This window comes from Phoenix dactylifera, unplaced genomic scaffold (assembly GCF_009389715.1).
Source record: "Phoenix dactylifera cultivar Barhee BC4 unplaced genomic scaffold, palm_55x_up_171113_PBpolish2nd_filt_p 000051F, whole genome shotgun sequence".
NCBI lineage: Eukaryota > Viridiplantae > Streptophyta > Magnoliopsida > Arecales > Arecaceae > Phoenix > Phoenix dactylifera.
The window spans coordinates 136,074-155,688 of record NW_024067670.1 but is presented as its reverse complement, the minus strand read 5'-3'; the positions used below and the strand labels follow the sequence as shown (position 1 = coordinate 155,688).

Here is a 19,615-nt window from a genome sequence, read left to right as displayed (position 1 = left end):
ATCCCACCCTGCAGATTCTGCACTGCCTCCGCGAGGGTGCGAACCTGCTGGGCTAGCTGGTCGAACTGAGCAGCTTCGACCGTCTGAATGGGAGAAGGGGCGGTGGAGTGCTGCTGAGAGTGCGTTGGGGACGCAGCAGCCTCTCGGCCGGAGGCGCGAGAGGCTCCGCGACCGGAAGCATTGGAAGCTCCACGACCACCTCGCCGTGCCATTACGATCGTTCTAAGATTCGGTGCCCTCCTTCTAGCGCCAACTATTGCTGGTGGTCCAAACCGTGAACGATTGGCACTGCGGTGTGAACGGGGTTCCGTCTGAGTTGTCTTGGTTGGTGTTGGCTGCGCTCCACCTTCCGCCAAGAAACCTGCAAACAAGCCTTGCACCACCACCAGGGTGGTGATGGCCCTCCGACGGTCAAGTCAGAGGAGATTGGAGGAGGAGGAGAGGTGATAATCGCAAGTAAGAGAGTGCTCTGGGAGATATTGCTCACCTCCCCCCTTTCTCCCCCCAGCCGCATATATACCTGGCTGGAGGGTCTCTCAGGGGGGTTCGTTATCGTGGGGCACGATGGTGTGGCCACTGACATGGCCGTTACAGGGCGTCGTGGAGCAGCACCGGGTACGGCCACGTCAGGGCATAGTGGGGCTCCGCTTTGTACGGCTGATGCAGGAGATCGTGGAGCAGCATCAGATACAGCCGTTGCAGGGAGTAGTGGAGCAGGAGGCCGCGGCGTGCCTCTGGGGAATAGCCTGTCGTTATCAAGAGATCTCCGACTCGGGGTCGGATTGCTGGATCAAAGGGCAGCCGACTCGGGGTCGGGCTGCGGAGCCGAGGATATCCGACTCGGGGTCGGATTGCTGGATCAAAGGGCAGCCGACTCGGGGTCGGGCTGCGGAGCCGAGGATATCCGACTCGGGGTCGGATTGCTGGATCAAAGGGCAGCCGACTCGGGGTCGGGCTGCGGAGCCGAGGATATCCGACTCGGGGTCGGATTGCTGGATCAAAGGGCAGCCGTAGTCTTCCTGGGCACGCGTGCCGGTCACGTGGGGCATGGCGGCTTATTTCCCCCGTAACAATGTCTATATGTGTATTGACTGACTTATACTTTTAGAAATTATTTCATGGTTTGCCCAAACTAAAATATATCTTTGCCTATGTCATAACCATGAAATACACAAGTATATGCTTAAAATTTTGATGTAAAATAACTTGTGAGAAGTTATGAATCCTTGAGCACAATGAAAATGTTGTTTGCATAATATACATCTATATAATACATAAGATTATCTCTTTATTCTACTCTTTCATGTAAATTACTTGAGAATGACAAAAAGAGAGAGAGATAAAGAAAAGAAAATGGACATTGTTCGAGAGATGAAAAATCTGAGCAAAGGCAAGTACTTCAATCTTAAGGAAAAGCAAAACAAGCATAATATATTCGGCACATTTGGAAGGGATAAAATCTATAATTAATTACACTCAAACAGGAAGAGTTTGGAGTGAACATTTTAACCTTTCTATATTGCTCATCATAGGGATGGTGCCAATGGGGAGGCTAGTAGTAGTACCCGGCACTATTTGACCCAACTATTCGGTGTAGGGCATATTAGGGACGGCACAAGAGGGAGGCTAGTGGTAGTACCTCGTGCCCCTTCCCAACTCCACCGGATAGGGAGCAAATAGAGTATAGAGCATAAGAAAGTAAAAATGAAAGACAAAGTTAATAAAAGTATATAAGAAGAATCAAGTCAATTTTTTAAACACTTGAAAACATACTTTAAGGATGAAATCAGTGCAAGATTATATATAAATAGGGGGAGTTTATTTGAAAAGGAATAGATTTTGATTTTTGACATGCTTGTTCTTAGTATTTTAATGCATGACTCAACACATGATATATTTTGCATATGGTATGATGTCTTGATTTATGGGTTCTCAATATTTTGTAATGCTCCATGCTTGGACAACTTGATTGAATGTTTGGAATATTACATAAAATTTTTGTTTGGCATTATTGAAAAGAAATTTTCAGATTGGTTGTTAACAATCATCATTAAAACCTGAAAGTTGAATAAAGGAGAAGAGAAGGATATCTCTATTTAGGAAAAATAAATTGATTCTGTTCTATCCTTCAACTTGCCTAAATTTGGTATATAATGTTCAAATTCGTACCAAAACTCAACATTTAATACAAAGATTCTGAATATGCTCTTATATGTTTGAAATATGTGTTTTCAATCTTAGTAATTTAAGATGAGCTACAAAGTAGAAGATACATATCTCAAATTTTGAGAGCCTTCTTGGAAATTCTTATGAAAATTTAGAATCTGATTTTGTATAAAAGCTTAAACTCAATATGATTTCTAAATAAAATCTTAATTTAAGAAAAACAGAATTAATTTTGATGCCTTGGCTGATTGCTCCGATACGCATCCGAAACATATCTTTTCTTATCATTAAAATCTACTAATATTGGTCTAAATGATCTTGATTGCAAGCAAATAATTTTAAATATATGATTTTATTTTGATGTTAAAAAGATTTATTGTGCTTCATGTATACATTGCTGAAAAACTATAATTAAGAAATTGAGTTCTATAAATATATATACTTCAATGATCATCTATATGTTTTTCTCTCCTACATTATTAAAGACAGAATAGAGTGAATGATCTTAAAGCAAGAAATATTTCAGCTCACTCGAATGATTCTAAAAGAAAGAAAATGTAAATGCCTTTGAAAGAAATTGGGCTTCAAATGAATCATTTTCTGATTAATATTTCTATACAGTTTTCTCTAAGATTAGGAGAAAGCATAACTTGTTCTTAAAGGATTAGAAAGAGTGATTACTATAAATTTTGAATAATTCTAGATCACTCTACATTCTTGATATCATAAAGTTTCAGGTTTATTCACGTTTAACATTAAAATCTGAAATTCAACAAAAGAAAAGAATGATTAAAGAAGTATGCATCTTTTGAGGGGGAGCTTTAGATATCTTATCCTAAAGTTACTTCAATTTGAAGCATACCTTGATTTTTATGGATTGATTTTGATGAACCTCCTTATAATGCAATACTTGCTTTAATTATAAGTTTATGCCTTGATAAGAGTTCTATAAAGGTTGTCTTATCTCATACCTTGAGTCTTATGAAAATAAGCTGAAACTTATGGAAAACATATTTTTGAGATTGACAATTTTATTGAACATTATCTTCAAACTCTAAACTGTTAAATGGAATAATCAATTGAGGGGGAGAAAGAAAATTTCAGAAGGAGAGGTCTTATTGGACTTAATTGCATAAATCTATAGCTAAAGGAGAGAGAAAGAATACTAAATGAAAAGTAATCCTAATACTCTCCAATATGTATCATCTGAAACTTAAATCTGAAAATTTTTATGATACACCTTGAGGCGTGTTATTTGGTTAGTATATCTTATGCATCACTCATGAACCAAATTACAAATCTTGAGAGCCTCTAATTTAATGAAACAGGGGGAGAACAATGTATTAAATTTTCTTGAGTATCTCTTAGAAAATCTATTTTGAACTTCACTAATGAGTCCTAATTGGCTTGCTCTTTGGAACCTCAATTTTGTGCAAATTCATTATTTTATGTATCAAATTGTGCTTATTTTCTAAAGGAATAAAAGAAAGTCTTTAAAAGAGCTCAAAGATGTATCAAAAATTGCATAAACTCATATTTTGGTATTTGTGCCCCAATGCTCTTATTATCATAAAAGAACTTTGAAGTCATTAAGAATTAATGATCCAACATGATGATATGTTTTTCCAAATATATAAGGTTTGATCTTTTACTCTGAAAATTAATTAAATTGCTCTCATGTTGATAAAATACTTAATAGATTGGGCAAAAGGTCTTAAATGAACAAGCTTTCATACTTAGTGAAGAGAGGTTAGATTTCCACTCATATTTTTCCTTGAATATCATTTGTGGTACCTCTTGAATTAACCTAAGGAAGATTCCACCTACACTTGATTAAAAAAACTATCTGTGGTATCACATTCGATGTGTTCTGCTCTGAAATTGCCTTGAGTTAATCTGATTCTAATATTATTGCCTTGAGTTATATGATTCATATCCTTGCAATAATTTGACTTGCAAATCAGAGTACAATAAGGAAAAGAAATATATGAGCATTCTGATCTTTGTGCTTAATGTTTCACTATCTTTTTGATGTTGTCAAAAAGGGAGAGAAATCTTTAAGTATATGCTCATAATGCGTTGTGTTTTTGAATTGTATTACAAAGCTGAAATTGAACTATGTTGATTATGTTAAGCTGATTAAATCTAAAAGCATTATCATGAAGTATGTTTTAAATATACATGTCTTCTACTTCATGCAACTCAGCTATGTATTACTTCTAGAAAATAATATCTTTTATATTGCATATACTCCAAGTTTTGTCATCATCAAAAAGGGGGAGATTGATGACCCAAAGATTGATTTTGATGATCACAAAACCTTGAAGTATAAATACTAATGTTTATGTTGCAAGGAGAAAGATATTTATTTTGCAAGGAACATAGCAAGTTGGAAGAACACAAGAAGGCCTCCAAAGCTCTCAAGTTGGAAGAAAGCTACAATTTATTGGCCCAAAGTTTAAAGTTCAAAGAATTCAAATTGGAGGAGTAAAATCAAAAGAAAAATTCAAAAGAACAGTCTTCGAGTCGACTCCAGTGGAATTCGAGTCGACTCCGGAGAAGTATGAGTCGACTCCTAGGAGTCACAGGCAGAAAAGTCAGAGAGCAGTTTTCGGGTCTGAGATTCGAGTCGACTCCAGTGGAACGCGAGTCGACTCCGATGGTTGGTAGGTCGACTCCAAAGAAAGCAAGAGTCGACTCTCAGCGGAACACAAGGAAAAAGTCAGAGAGCATTTTTGGGACTCTGAGATTCGAGTCAACTCCCGCATTGCACGAGTCGACTCCGAGACTCCGCGACCATCAACAGACAGAAAACCAAGTTACTGCCTCTGAGATTCGAGTCGACTCCCAGACAGTTCGAGTCGACTCCAAGGCAGCGCGACCCCAAAAATGCAGAGGATCAGTTTTCGGGCTCTGAGAGCCGAGTCGACTCCAAGAGAATCCGAGTCGACTCGAGGAAGAAAATCAGAAAGTATGTCCTCTGGATTCATGGGATGAGCCGACTCCGAAGATGCCAAGTCAGCTCCAGATGTTGGCGAGTCGACTCCGGGTTAAGTCGAGTCGACTCCCAGTCAAGGCATGCACTTTAATTCAAATTTGGAACAGTGGCCGAGTCGTCTCCAGTAAAGCACGAGCCGACTCCTGCAACAGGCGAGTCGACTCCTGATCGCGCGAGTCGACTCCGATCCCAACGGTAATATTGTCAGGAAGTGCAGACTGTGTCCAACGGCTCTACTTTTGTCTCTAACGGCTATATTCTTGTTTCCACGCCATCTAAAGCTATAAAAACAAGAAGAGAGCTAGGGGAGAACTTATGGAAGTAGGAGAGATCATTTAGGAAAGAGATTCCAAAGAGATTACAAGAGAAATCTCCCATAAGCACAAAAGGGCCATTCAAAGTAAAATAGAGAGAAGAAGAGCATCCAAGTGAATCCCAAAGCTTCCTCTCCATCCGTGTGCTGCCTCGGTGATCCTCTACTTCGTGCCAAATCAGAAGAGGGTCAAGTAAAGAAGAAGCCGAGCTCCTTCATCTTCAAAACTCGTTTGAGGGCTTCTCTTTACTCTATTTGTTTATATTGTCATATTTGCTTGTTTAAGAAGCTTTGTTTTGTTTTATACTTTGTTTTAATATCTTGTAACTTGATTCAATCAAGGGATTGAATCAAGGGGTTAGGTTTGTTGGTGAGCCGAGGGTAAAACCAACGAGTAGGGTTCGATTGTGATCCCGGGAAAACAATCGGAGTGGTTCTAGTCGGTGAGCCTGGGAAAACCGACCGAGTTCGTTGTGCGCTCGTAAAACAACAAGTTGGGTTGTGAGCTTGTAAAACAACCGGCTGTAATCGGTAGGATTATAGTGAAATTCCCAAGAGGTCTTGGGGAGTGGATGTAGGTGCTGGGGTGCACCGAACCACTATATGTCCTTTGTGTTTGTAATGCCTCTAGTTATTGTCTAACTAACACACTTACTTACTTAGATAAATTGCTTGCTTAATTCTTATCCGCACATCCTTTAGTTGCAAGCATATTTAATCAAGTCGAAGTCTATACATCAAACCCTTGCTAAGTTTAACTTTCACTGTGCATCTATACAACTTAGCATAGTTAATCAAAAAGTTTTAGAAGTAGCATAAAAGTTTTGAAAGACCCAATTCACCCCCCCTCTTGGGTTGTATCTACTGGGCAACAGAGAGTACTATGCATATGAGACAAAATATAATCATGGCTCGAGATGAAATCTCAAGAGCATATGAATGGTGATCAATAACAAGATGAACATGAACTCAACGTAAAGAATATAGAGTAAATCATCAATATCACCATAATCAATATCAACTCATCTGAAGCACATATGAAATAATCAAGTAAACATATATGCTACTCATGAATATGCTCAACAGATCATAATGCTCGAACATACAAATCGGATATCAATATGCGAAGTCATCACTAGACAGCTATCGGGAGGTGGGTCTTACGCCCCAGGCGAACCACAACAACTCCCTACTGTCACATGTATATGCAGGATAAGACACCATACTGATAATATAAATGCTGGCCAGTATCTAGAACAGAAATCCATAAAAACATCTCACATCTGCATACTAAACGGCACCTCGCAGGGTCTTACTTTGCCCGGCGGCAAGCCATATATAAGTCGCAGGACCGGCCGATCCTACGCCTAGGGCCGTGTCCCCCCTAGGAAGGGACTGGGCTCCGCCCACCCAGAAGGCTACTATGTGCATACAGGCCGATGTCTAACTTCATCGACTATAGGTGTCCTAAAGATACTGCCAAGCCATGCATAAATACCATAATGCACCCTCCTAATATTCTACTGGAAAGGAGTATAATCAAGACTACCACTCACTCGATCACGACCCAATCATAACTAAACATCAGGGTTGGGAGTGAGGAGTCAAGGGATGCAATGTAACTCAACATATTACTCTTTTTCCTCCTATAATTCCTCTCAATTTTTCCCAAATGCATGTACAGAATAATCAAGCATGGAGAACAAACATAGAGGAATCTACCACAACAATCAATCAATAAGCTCAGGTGGAATCAAGTCACACTTGGCAACATTCATGAAAATAAATAAGGAATGTGCTCATGGTGCAAAGTACACACTCCCACTCACTTGCCAATCCGGCACGGTCCCGATACGCCTCCGAAACTCTATGGAAGGCAATAGAGGACTTCTTCCTCTTGATCCTTAGTTCCTTGCCCAACTGAAACATGCATTAATAACCCATTTATTCTTATATCAAGGCCCAATAACCTACGTATTAATTGTAAGCATAAAAGTTTCAGTTGACACAACTCCCCCCCTTAATTAACATCTTTTCTTTTTCCCTTATTCTTATTAATTAATCCTTAATTTACATTAATCATGATGCAAGAGTATCCCACACACACCTTAGACCAATGCTATAGGGTCAAGGTGTGCGAAAGGATCAAATCCCTTCAAATCCAAAATTTTACTGAACCTTGGGTCGACCCAACATCATCTTTTTTTTTCATCTTCTTCATCCGGATGAACAGTAATCGGGCTGACAGCGGGTTACTTCACCCGATTTTGATCCACTTTCCGAACTCCAATTTTTATGAAATTTATACCCAATGTTCTACACTCATAGGGGTTTCCAAAATGGTAAGATACATCATCATCGGAGGCCGATTGTCCTCCGAAATAATTCACCGAAGTTGAACTTCGACACAGTTTTTCCGCAGTGCCGGAAAAACTTGTCAAAATCCGATTCTTCCTCTTTTAACCACCTCTACAACCCTTATCGAACCTCTCTAGACCACATCCACTCTTTATATAGCCTAATTTCATTAGAAGACTAGGTAGGGATGGGTATTTACCTTTTTCTCTTTGAAAAATCGAGGTCTTTGCGTAGAGGGGAAGGAGACCTACGCTTTTTCCTTCAGCTGGCAGTGCAACCGGGGCTCCCTTCCACCTCAAACTCCCTTTCCTTCTTCTTCCTTCTTCTTCTTCTTCTTTTCTTTCTTTCTTTTCCTTCTCTCTGTGTTTCTCCCTCTCTGTTTAAACTCCACCGCCACAGCACCAATCTACCGCCCCATTTAAGTCACATCACAATACTAAATTTTTCATTTTGCCCTCGCCACTTCATTGCATCTACAATTATGCCATTATCTTTTGATTTCTTCCAATTTTACCTCTTATATCAAATTTAAGGACTATTCTACCCTTCTTTATATAAATTTTTTTTTTGGGGGTTATTACAAGTGCTTACCCACAATCTTGATCGTACATGTTGGATATACCTATTCCAACTTTTGCACCTTATTTGCTTTCAAGTTACTTCAATCACTTTTATAGCATTATTACTAAATATAATTTATTGGTCAATATAGAGTTAATTCTCATACTTATTCTTTTTCATTTTTACTAATTGCATATTTGATGGCATGTTTTGCTGAAACAGTGGAGATTATGTTGGATATGGATTTGTGTTTTTTTTCTCTAGCAATCTATTTTATTCTACAATGATCAAGACGATATTCATAAGCTTTTACCTTTTGGAAATAGCACAAAATATTTATTTTCTGTGAATGTGACACAAATCTTCAATAAATTTCTCTAATTGTTTCATCCTTTGAACATTATAGATGTTGGTCTTTTAACGAGCGAAATTGGCCGTGTAAGAAAAATCATGCCGAGGAAAATAAAATAGCTTCAGTTGATGTCACATAATAAAGCAGGGAAGCTGGAAATTCTTGGCAGAACGTGGCTATCGAAAAACAAAGCTCAAACAATATCTCTTTTTCTTTTGTTGGAGGATTTAGAAAGCCAAATGAAATGCATTTGGTAGTTTGTCCATTAAGAATAACACAGTTGTGGGGAGTGTCTCGATTGTTTTAACTTGCCTCTTAGATGGGCAGGTTAATATTTGCAGCCTAAGGACCTTAGGTCTCAGCAGTCAGGAAGACTAATTTTTCCAACTTCCTTGAGGTACTGCTGAATAAATATTTGCCATGGTTCCATTCAGCTCTAATTTGCAGCAACAACAGCCATTTAGGTTGCTAGCACTGAAAGACCCAAAGGAAATCACTTTGCTACCAAAACGAAGGATGTGGTGGACCTATCTGAAAGCAATGTCAAACCAAAATAAAGAGAGTTTACACTCCATCACTGCAACCCTGCAAGATATCTAAAACCAGTATCACTGCAACAAGCTCCAATAATTTCTAGTTTGCTGCTTGTTTTTTTTAACATGAACACGTCAGAACATTGTGTGGATGAAGGAAAGCGTGGAAGCAGGGTTTCATAGTCCCAACCATAATATATGCAAGAAAGCTGTCGATATACATCAATCCAATTCAAAGGAAAAGAAAGGCACTCTTTACTTTTCAGCCACACAAACATATTAGAGCCGCTGGTCTCCCTCCCGATCCGCGGAAAAAGAAAGTGAGGATAAAATCGTCATTACCTTTTTTTAGCAGTGTTAGAATAACCATTAGATTAGGACATTTGTATAATAACAGTGTTTTATAAGAATATAGATACAAATATCAATTTTAAGAGGATATACCTGCAAATTTGAATATTTAGAAGGATATCCATACAAAAAACAAAAACAAATATCATAAAAAAAAATGGTATTTATTTTCTCATACTGAATTACCGAATAATGGTAATCTAAAAATATCATTTTTTTGACAAAAATACCCTCACTTATATTGTATTAATATTATACTAAATACATTAATATAGTTAACATTAATTGTATTAATATATTATAAATATATTAATATATTGATTAATAATATTTATAAATAATAATATATTTTATTTATAAATATTAATTATATCATATTATATTATAATACTAATATTGTATTATATTATATAATTACATAAGGGAATATGATATTATATATTTGGTTTTAATACTATATATTGTATCATCATATTTCATGGTTAACATCTTATTATCTTATACTATGTATTATTTGTAATTAATATAACACAATAATATTACATATTACAATATAATAATATATAATTTTATAAAAATAATTATGTAGCAATATCATGATTACACTCCCACAATAAACAACCAAACATAGAAACTGCAATTTGCAATTTTCAAATGCAAACAATCAAACAAATATTACACATGCAGGATTTAACATTCCTAGGAGGCATCTAGGCAAGCAGGCAGCCCCAAAATTTGATCATATATCGCACGTAACCTAGTGGAAGCTTTATAAAGGATCTACACCGCGCTGAACGAAAAGCTGAGAAGAATTTTAGAAAACAATGGCACAATTTAAGTCAGATACTGCTCCCACCCCTGAATGATTCTCAAAGCCAGCAGCGTATTGCAGAAGAGACTTGAATTTCCAATAACCTACCTAAACAATGCCCTGGTAGGAAAAATGCTCTCATGATTGTCATTGTGTATAAAAATTCAGTACTGAACATAAATTCACAGAATTTTTATGCAGGTGCCTAATCTCATTTTGCGCACTATCAGTGTAGAACAAGCTTATTAATCTACTTTTCTTCACCATCCATGTGAAACAATCTTGTTGTCAACCCCCATTGAAATAGAGAGGTGGATTGCCCCCTTCGGCTTCTGGTGGGGGGAATAAAAAAGACAAAGTAATAGTGCTTTAATATGACACCATAGAGGGAAAATTTATCTTCTAATCTGCTTGAACAATATCTTTAAAGAGGTACCCCGGGAACATTATTTGGAGGCTCGAAAACAATAAATACTATCCTGCAAGTCCCTGTCAACACAAAAGGTTTGTGATACTGATCTAACCAGAAAAGACATCACATCATGCCTGGTCTCCATGATCAATGATAGACATCTCAAAACTTCTTTAGTTATATAACTTGAGATAATTAACTCAAACCTTTCTTCAACAGTGTTTCCATTCCGAATGGTAACATTAGGTTCACAAAACATGGCCAAGCGCCCAAATAACTTAAGATAGCAGATCAAAGGGTGTGAAAAGGAAGAAAAAGAACAAAGTGATGCAAATAAAGTTGCTTAAAAAACATGAAAAATCTAAACTAGTATTGTGAACACAAAGAAGGACCCACTTGACAGAAAGAACTCAGCCTTAATTAGTCCCCAGAAGAACTATAACCAGTTATCACTTGGCATTCCTTCATCTCATCGATCCTTATGCTATTTTAGCTTTTGAAAAGTCCATTTCTGGATGCTGCAGGAGTAAACACCATGACACTAATAAGATTCAGAAAGAAAAAGATTTGCACCCAAAACCATGAGGAAATTGATAAAGGTTGCTTACCTGGGCCATGAATTTCTTGAGAATTTCTTGCTTCTGCATCTCATCAGTTGTAGGGAGACCCATAGCTTTCTGTCGCTGATCAAACTGGAAGCAACAAAGCAATCGGACAAGGTTAGGGCATGGAAAGAAAGATATAAAAGCCTCAATGCCAAAATGCCTTATTGTCTTAGAAATTTAAATCTCAGAGAATGTGATGAGTTATATGCTAATATTCCATGAATACAGAAAAAACTAAATCAATCTATTAACATACTTAGCATACCATAACTGCAGGAATAAATATTATAAAAAAGAAGAAAAATAGCTTGAAAGGAAAGGTAAGGTATGCATCTGTGCATGTGAGAGCTAAAAGTTACTTTCTGGTGGGCTATACACATTGTGAAAAAGAAACGTAAACAGGACATCAGGAACCTGCCATAAATTGAATGCCGGGAAGAAAAGTCAAAATCAAGAATTTACCATCATTTTCTCTACAGTTTGCCGAGTTTCAGGATCCAAATCAGATAACTTGCTGTTCTCAGGTTCTACTTTCTGGGTATCAATTTCAGGATCACCTTTCACCAAACATTTCCACCATTCCATTTGATTTTGCTTGGTCAAAAGGATAGAGATGGATTTTCCATCCTCTGTCACATGTGGGAATCATAATTATACAATGAAAGCATAAAATATCCTACAACGAAAGCACAGGAGACATGCAAAAATCAACACATACCTATACTCCAGAAGCAATCCTCTGCTTTGACTGACTGATACAGATCCCCCTGGATAATTCACAATACCCAAAAAATACAGGTGAGTGACCAAAATTTAATGAAGGAAAAAAGTAGTCTTTTAGATGAAATCCTAGAAAATATTCTCCTATACAGCAATAGAATAGGAAACTTGTGGCAGAACAAAAGATTAAGCTACTTACATCTATAATGGGAGGCTGTCCCTTAAGCCCAAACTTTAGATGGTTCTTTTTTATTTCACACATCACAAACCTTGATTTAGTTCCCTGAGGAACTGGAATATTGACAGTAACCTCTTGAAGCGTTTGAGTCCAAGAATACTTATCCAGATCCAGACCATTTCCAGAGTTTGGCACTATAAGAAGATATAGAGAAGAAAAGCTTTAGCAATCCGGGTTAATGCTCAGAAAGGATGTGATCCACACATAAAGAGAGGAAAATGATTTGCACATATTTCAGAAAAGTCAAGCTAAATATTTCAGCATGCAAAAATTGCACCCTATAAAAGAACATCTCCAAAATATAATGTTATGAAACCTTTACAACAAACCCAAAATAACAAGACTTAAAAGCATACATAATACGAGAAGATAAAGCTCAACATCAAACACACCATCATTTGGCAAAATCTAAGAGCTCTACTACACTGAATAGGAACCAACATTATATAGTGGGCTTTTCTCTCATTTTGGCAATTCAATCCGGCAACTAATATCAGTGTTACAGCCTCTACACTAGTTCCTGTGAAAATACCATCCTATGCAAGAAGACTGGATTGCCAGAGAGATAATGAAACATTAGCTTGATGGCATGGAATGCAAGCTACCTTGCCAAGAGTATCATGTCATCATGGACAGTCACCACCCCAACTATCCTATAGGGTCCAGAGAACCAAAAAGGCTATTTGTCAAAGTTCAGTTTGAGAGTGCCTCAAAAAAGGAAAAGGGGATGCATGCCACTCTAATTGAATCCAGCCTGCTGATATCACAAATAACTATCACACGTTTTTGCAAGATGAAGGGATTACAATCAAATAACTTCCAGGCATCCACATTACCACTCATGGGATCCACCACCATTAGTCCACAGTCAAGTTACCAAAAATAGATTTCACTCAACTTCTTTAAAGAATGTCCAAAGTGTCATTCAGAAACAATCCACTACAAATCCATTTCAATAATCTCCTCAGTATCATTACATAATAATAATCTCAAAGGAATAGCTTAATTAGCAAGAATTATCCTCTCTGTGGGGTCGACTCTATGGATCAAAGCATCACATCAAGTTTTGAGAAACCGTGATGAACGCTAAACCTAGCATAGGTGATGAACTCCTAGACAATCCAACTTGGGAAAGAGAAGGACCTACTAGTCATGAATTAGTATTTGAGATACTATTAAATTGTTAACTAGTCTAAATTAACAAAAGCAAATGGGCCATGTGTCGAACAATAAAGGAGTTTGCTTAATCATTATTGTTCCAAGACATCATGCAAAACTATAAGGCTAAAAATCATCAAAGTGACATTTTTCCATCATAAACATATGTCCAACAAATGAACCATCTCTTGTTGTACCTTTTTTGATTCTTGCATATGCAATGCAGTCCTAGGAGGTATCCTTCCCAAAAAGTATATTAATCTGTATGGATTAGTCTCACCAAATTCAACTCCATTAGTGGTTCTGTAATCAATTTCCAGTGCACATACTGAATGGTACTGGTTGATCATAGGATGAATACAAGCAAGATAGGTAGAAAAATAGCTATATCAAACCTAAGATATTAGAAGCAACATTTCCTCATTCAGATTGAGGCGTAAGCAATCTCAGATCATGATCATCTAGAGAAAATTTCATAATGTTCAACCAGGACAAATCAGATTAGATTAATTGATTTTGGGTTTGATTTTGATAAATGCTATTACTGGATAAATCAGATTCGCGTTTTTGTATATTGAGCATCCTAGAATTTTGGAGACACGAAGAGGAAAATGAGACAAGACAAAGACTGCTCCACTATAAGAGGCTTATGTATATCCTATTTCTTCTTTTCTTTTCATTATTGATTGACTATTCGAGGCTGGATTTGTATCCAAATGACTTTCAAACTATAACCTTGTTGGAGAATCAGTGAAATTAATGTGCAAACAGGAAACAACAAGCTAGAGATTCTCGACTAGATAACATCACTTAATTTTCTTCATTAGTAATGTCTACAGAAGCACATTAAAGTATTTCACTATGTTTCACCCATCTCATCTTATTATTCTTCCCAAAGTCATGTCCTAACCCTCAACTACCATTATTCATTACTTAAAGGCAAATCTAGTCTACAACCCTCTTTAGCCATTTATCTTTTCTACTTTCTTGTTGGAATGGCCCATAGGCAATGAGCTACACAATGGGAGTAGCCCTCCCCAAAATACCCCCTAATCCCCAAACCCTGCTGAAGGCAGGATTTGATCCCAGATTACATGGTCCAACTGCCAAAAACTTTACCATCTAAATAAGCTGGCACCTCCAGAAAACTGATCTGCATAAAGGATCTTACTATCTTCAAAAAGAACATAAAATGAAATAACATGAACTTACTTCAGCTATACCTCCAGAACAACCTTTCAAAAGTACAACATTGTTTTGTAATTCAAATGATGACCAAGATCAACAGCTGGCAACATTTCCAACCACTCTTACTATTTTTTAAACAATTACTAGACCTAGCCTAATAATTTATCTATATTCTTCCATTATCTTTCAGGAACAAAATATGGAAGTAGGGCTTCTTTTTTCATCACTTAATGGGAGGAGTACAGAGAAATAAAAGAATCTGTTCATAATGCAGTTGTGTGAAAAGCTACTGTTTAAGAATATCTGTGTGATTTGTGAATTAAGAATATGCAATTGGTTTGAAACTATGTTATCTTGAATGTTTTGTCTTAGGAACTCTGTAGTACCTATGCTTAATGCGCTTGGCCACACGATATAACATGATGCATCAAGAAGCTTGAAAAAGGATTTCCCCTTTTACACCCAGTTATCAAACCATCGTGTGAGCACTTGGTCTGGATTATGGGTCACACTCTCATATGACACACAATACAAGTCATGATAATATAATACTCCTCTTTTTCAAGTGCTAGATATTGTCATCCTTAATGTCTTTCTTTATCGCAGGCTGTGTTACTCCAACACTTGCATTCAGCTCCTAGAATTTGTATCGAAATCAGATATATATCAGAATTAGATACATAATACACTTGGATACTGATCAGACTTTTTAGCCTTAAAAATTTGTAATTGTATACCTCCAACAATGAGTTCAACCAACTATGTGTTATAAGTGCACTTTTATTCTTTTTAGAGATTGGTTAAGAATGCATGCTCTAAAATAACTTTCCAAAATGATATTTTGCTCTAAAATCCTAAAGTTAAGTAGGAAACTAAAAAAAAAAAGCATATTGCAAGACTTCGATAAATAATATCTCTTAATATTATATTTGAAAAAAAATTCAGAGAATTTTATAAGATATTTAAATATATATTTTTTAGTTAAATTAGTTTTTTCTATGTAACCCCATATATATTTTTTCCCTCTTATCGGGTCGGACACTTGGAAAAAATGTCTTGTTTCCATGCAATGCTCATGACAGGATAGAGTATCCAAGCATAACGTCGATGCTTGGAAGGAAATTGACAAAGAAATAGGGCAAAAGAGGGGACACAAAAGAGGACCTTTAGCTAGTTAGCAGAAATATTACGATTATACATGCCTATGGTATCCTAAAATACAGAGATAATGAGATCCCAACCTCCTTCAATCCTTTACCCTTCTTCATCATCTTACCATTTTTTGGAGGTCATCCCACCTTGAGCATCAAAGCGATAACTCCTTCCGACATCCAAAAATTCTCTAAGGACTCGTTTGGTTCACGGAAAAAAAATTTTCTCACCGGAATGTTTTTTTCTGAAAAAATGATTCCTAACAATATGATGCCTGAGAAAATGGTTTTAGCATGTGTTGGTTGATCATGGAAAGTGGCACATTGTAGAGTGGTTTATGTTTGGTTGAGCATTTACTTTTCTGAAAAAGTTGTATGAAATACCTACTTATCCATAATAAAGAAAAATACCTTACAAATGGATTTTAAAGGCTTAAGGATACATTTGAAAAAAAAAGGACCCAATTTCCAACGGGTAGAAAAGTAGCTTTTCCATATCTACCATGGGTTTTTCTTTTTCATGAAACATGAAAATCTTATTTCTATGGAAATGTTACTTTTCCATATCTCTTCTTTGAAAACTCCAACCAAACAAAAGGCATTTCTTTATTTTTCCGTTGACTAAAATTTTCCCCCTTCTTTTCCCACAAACCAAATGAGTCCTAAGTGTCTATATAGTTCTAGTTAAGTGTCATGCATATTTTTCTTTCTAATGTAGTACAGTATAAATATATTTTTTTAATAAAAAGTATCTTTGACCACTTATCTTAGTTTAGTAGTCAAGACATTTTGACATGTGCAGACATCTTTATCTGTACATATTTGTATAGAAGTGCCCATTTGTTAGGGTTTTTGACATTGAAATGTCAAAAACTTTGGGACATCATGAAACTTGGAACTTGTGCCACTTCTCTACCTAAAATGTGTTGTGGCTAGCTTGAACTTAGAAGGTTATCCTTAGAATTGTACTTTTCATTCTTCCTTCACTTGCTGATATCACTCTGCTTGTTTAGCTAACTCAACCTAATATTTGAATTGTAGTTCTTTGTTCTTTGCACCTTGACTTGCATGACCTTGCCTTCTTGATCTTTAATTCTATATTTAAATCAAATAGAGTATAACTAGGATTAGAAATCAGCGTCAACTAGTGTATATAAGCTGACCAAACTTTAAACTGCTTGACTGAACATGGACAAGGAAGCACAATAGCATAAGTCCAAAACTGTAAGATAAGCAAAAAAGTAGTAAATAGTTGGAGTTCTTGAATATGCTTATGTGTCTCGTAATTCATGCTTGGTTAATAATGTCTGTGGATGATCGTGCTCTAAATAACAGAAAAGCACAGCATCCAAAACTGTGAAATGACAGTATGCGAGTCTTCAAAATAATTACACTAAGAATCTCAATTTGCTCATCCACTGCAAGATTCATGAGCACCAAGCAACTATCAAGGTAACCGAACAAACATAAACAATAACTAAGTGAAGAATTATTCAGTGAATATATCAATGAGTTCAATGGAAACCTTATGATATAGTGCAATCAAAATAAAAATAAATGTAACATTGTTTATATTCTCTTCCTCCATCTTTCATAATGTATTTTTATTCTTATATTATTTGAAAATTCATTTCCTAGTCACTAAAATATCAAGAATTTCAAGAAAATCAATCCAAATTATACGAAGAGAAATTAATTAAGAAGAAAGATTGCAAGCGATGTCTCATAATTTAATTCAAATATGTTCTGAAATTTAATGCAATCCACTCAGCCAAAGCTATAAACGAAATCAAGAGAAGGGGAAAAAATCAAAAGTCAAGGAGAGCACCAAATCAAAAAAAACGAGTTAGCCGGAAAGAATCATGTGCTAATCTAGGGTTAGAAGAAAACAAGGGAAAGAAGGGATGCAGAAAGCTCACATATTGGACCCTCTTTTCCATTGGCCTTGTCAGCTTCCACTGCCCGTTCTTTGTCGGATGCACCAACCTCGACCGGCTGGTGCAGCTGCTTGGGAGCATCCACCTCCACCTTCTTCTCTGGAACCTTTGTGGCCGTCTCTTTGGGGCGCTTCTCCGCCTCTACCGCCCTCTTCTTCAGCCTTTCCTCAGCGTCCAACTTCTCTTTGGCTGCGGCCACCATGGCCGTTATTTTGCTCGCCGCCGCCCCATCTTTGAAGAGGTCCGAGCGCCGCCTTACAAGATCGATCGCCATCTCGAGGAAGGGCATGGGTCCCTTCCTCTCAAGAATCGAGCTCATAACCTCCTCGTCAGCATCGAGGCCTGAGGTGGAAGAAGAGGAAGAGGGCTTCTGCTGTTCTTCTTCCTGGAATTCCGAGATGACGGCCATGACGAGAACAGAGAGATCCAAAAAGAAACTGGCGAGACGAATTGAGAGACTTTGGAGAAGCCCTGTTTTGAAGGGGCGCACTTGCTGCTTTAGTCCCCGAAGAACCTAGAAACTTTTTTTTTTTTCCCCAGCATCAACCGGACCAAATACTGGGCTCATTTTGGCATAACTGACTTACATCTGGAGCCCAGCTATCTAAATTAGCTCCAACTTTTATAAGCCGACTTAAATAATGCATGAGTTAGGGCTGGCGCTTGATTTGATATTAATTTTAAGCTTAGACTTTAAAATCAAACCTGAATTGTTTATTATTATTTTGAGCTCAAATTTGAGTTTGATTTTAAAGTACGAGTCTGATTGTTCGGTTTGATAATTCTAAATTGAGTTGAAATCAATTTAAGTTTGAATCGCTTTGATCAAGTCTTATCAAATTGACCCCGATCAAGTTGTGTTAGCTTTCATCTCAGTTTGAAATTAATTTTGACTTCATGTTTGATTTGTTTAGCTGCAAAATAAGCTTATTCAAGCTTTCCTTGAGCTAGGCAATTCTTAATTTGACCTTATCTTTCTCACTTTGTTAAACAACCCTATATCCTAGTTCCATGTTATGAGTTGTGGGCTTCTCTAGTTTCTCCAATAAACATAAGTTTTGATAAATTGGATTGTTTCAAATGGGAAACTGTATAGAGTAATTCATGGATTGAGAGGTATAAAGCTTAAGAAGTACACAAGTAAGAGTTCTTAGTGATTGTAGTTTTAAGAGGGGAAAAAAGAATAGAACCATGATATAAGAAGGATGAATTGATAAAAAAATGATTCTTAAAGCATGTGAATAGATATTTTATTTGATAAAAAGAATGATTAAATGTAAAATGACCATCAAAATCAAAGGATGGGAATAAAATTTTCAATCAATAGAAATTAAGTGTAAAATTCAAAGATGGCCCTCAAAGGAAGAACAGAATGCCAAATAATTAGAAGGAGCAAAGGAGTAAAAAAAAAGTAAATGGGGAAAAAAAAAAAAGGCTTTCTTCAGACATCTCTACTACTATAATGCGAACTTTAGGGACAGATCCCTGCTCCGTTGTTTAACTCTATCATGGGACCTAGCCTCTTGGACTCTTTCTAAAGTCTCCCTTCATAGTCATCAGGTGACACCATCTTCTTTCTTTGATATGTGATAACTTTCTTTGGCTTGCAATCTGTTTTCACCCTTTTTATCATTCTTTTTCCCCATGATTAATGTAAGTTATATGCATTGCACATATAAGGCTCTAAGAGAATGAAAAGAGAAGAATGTAAACATAGAATCTTCAAGTGGTAGATTATCAAGCAAAAGGGATTCTGATTCTCA

The 19,615-nt window shown here is 36.8% G+C and overlaps 1 protein-coding gene across 1 annotated transcript; it reads right to left on the bottom strand.

The window, feature by feature from the left end:
• Nucleotides 1-11,011: 11,011 nt before the first annotated feature.
• Nucleotides 11,012-18,385, bottom strand: LOC103721229 (protein BOBBER 1-like). Its single transcript, XM_008811347.4, has 6 exons — nucleotides 17,835-18,385; nucleotides 12,380-12,552; nucleotides 12,179-12,227; nucleotides 11,923-12,089; nucleotides 11,464-11,547; nucleotides 11,012-11,373 (listed from the first exon to the last, which is right to left on the bottom strand). The coding sequence occupies exons 1-6, from the start codon at nucleotides 18,259-18,261 to the stop codon at nucleotides 11,335-11,337; spliced, it is 939 nt and encodes a 312-aa protein (XP_008809569.2). The 5' UTR covers nucleotides 18,262-18,385; the 3' UTR covers nucleotides 11,012-11,334.
• Between the last annotated feature and the right edge of the window lie 1,230 nt (nucleotides 18,386-19,615).

Excerpts from the sequence above, each read along its gene's own strand:
- LOC103721229 (XM_008811347.4), bottom strand. The coding sequence starts at position 18,261 with ATGGCCGTCATCTCGGAATTCCAGGAAGAAGAACAGCAGAAGCCCTCT. Across the intron at positions 12,553-17,834 it reads TGGAAAAGAGGGTCCAATAT|TGCCAAACTCTGGAAATGGT; the intron begins GTGAGCTTTCTG and ends ATCTTCTTATAG. Across the intron at positions 11,374-11,463 it reads TCAAGAAATTCATGGCCCAG|CATCCAGAAATGGACTTTTC; the intron begins GTAAGCAACCTT and ends TTACTCCTGCAG.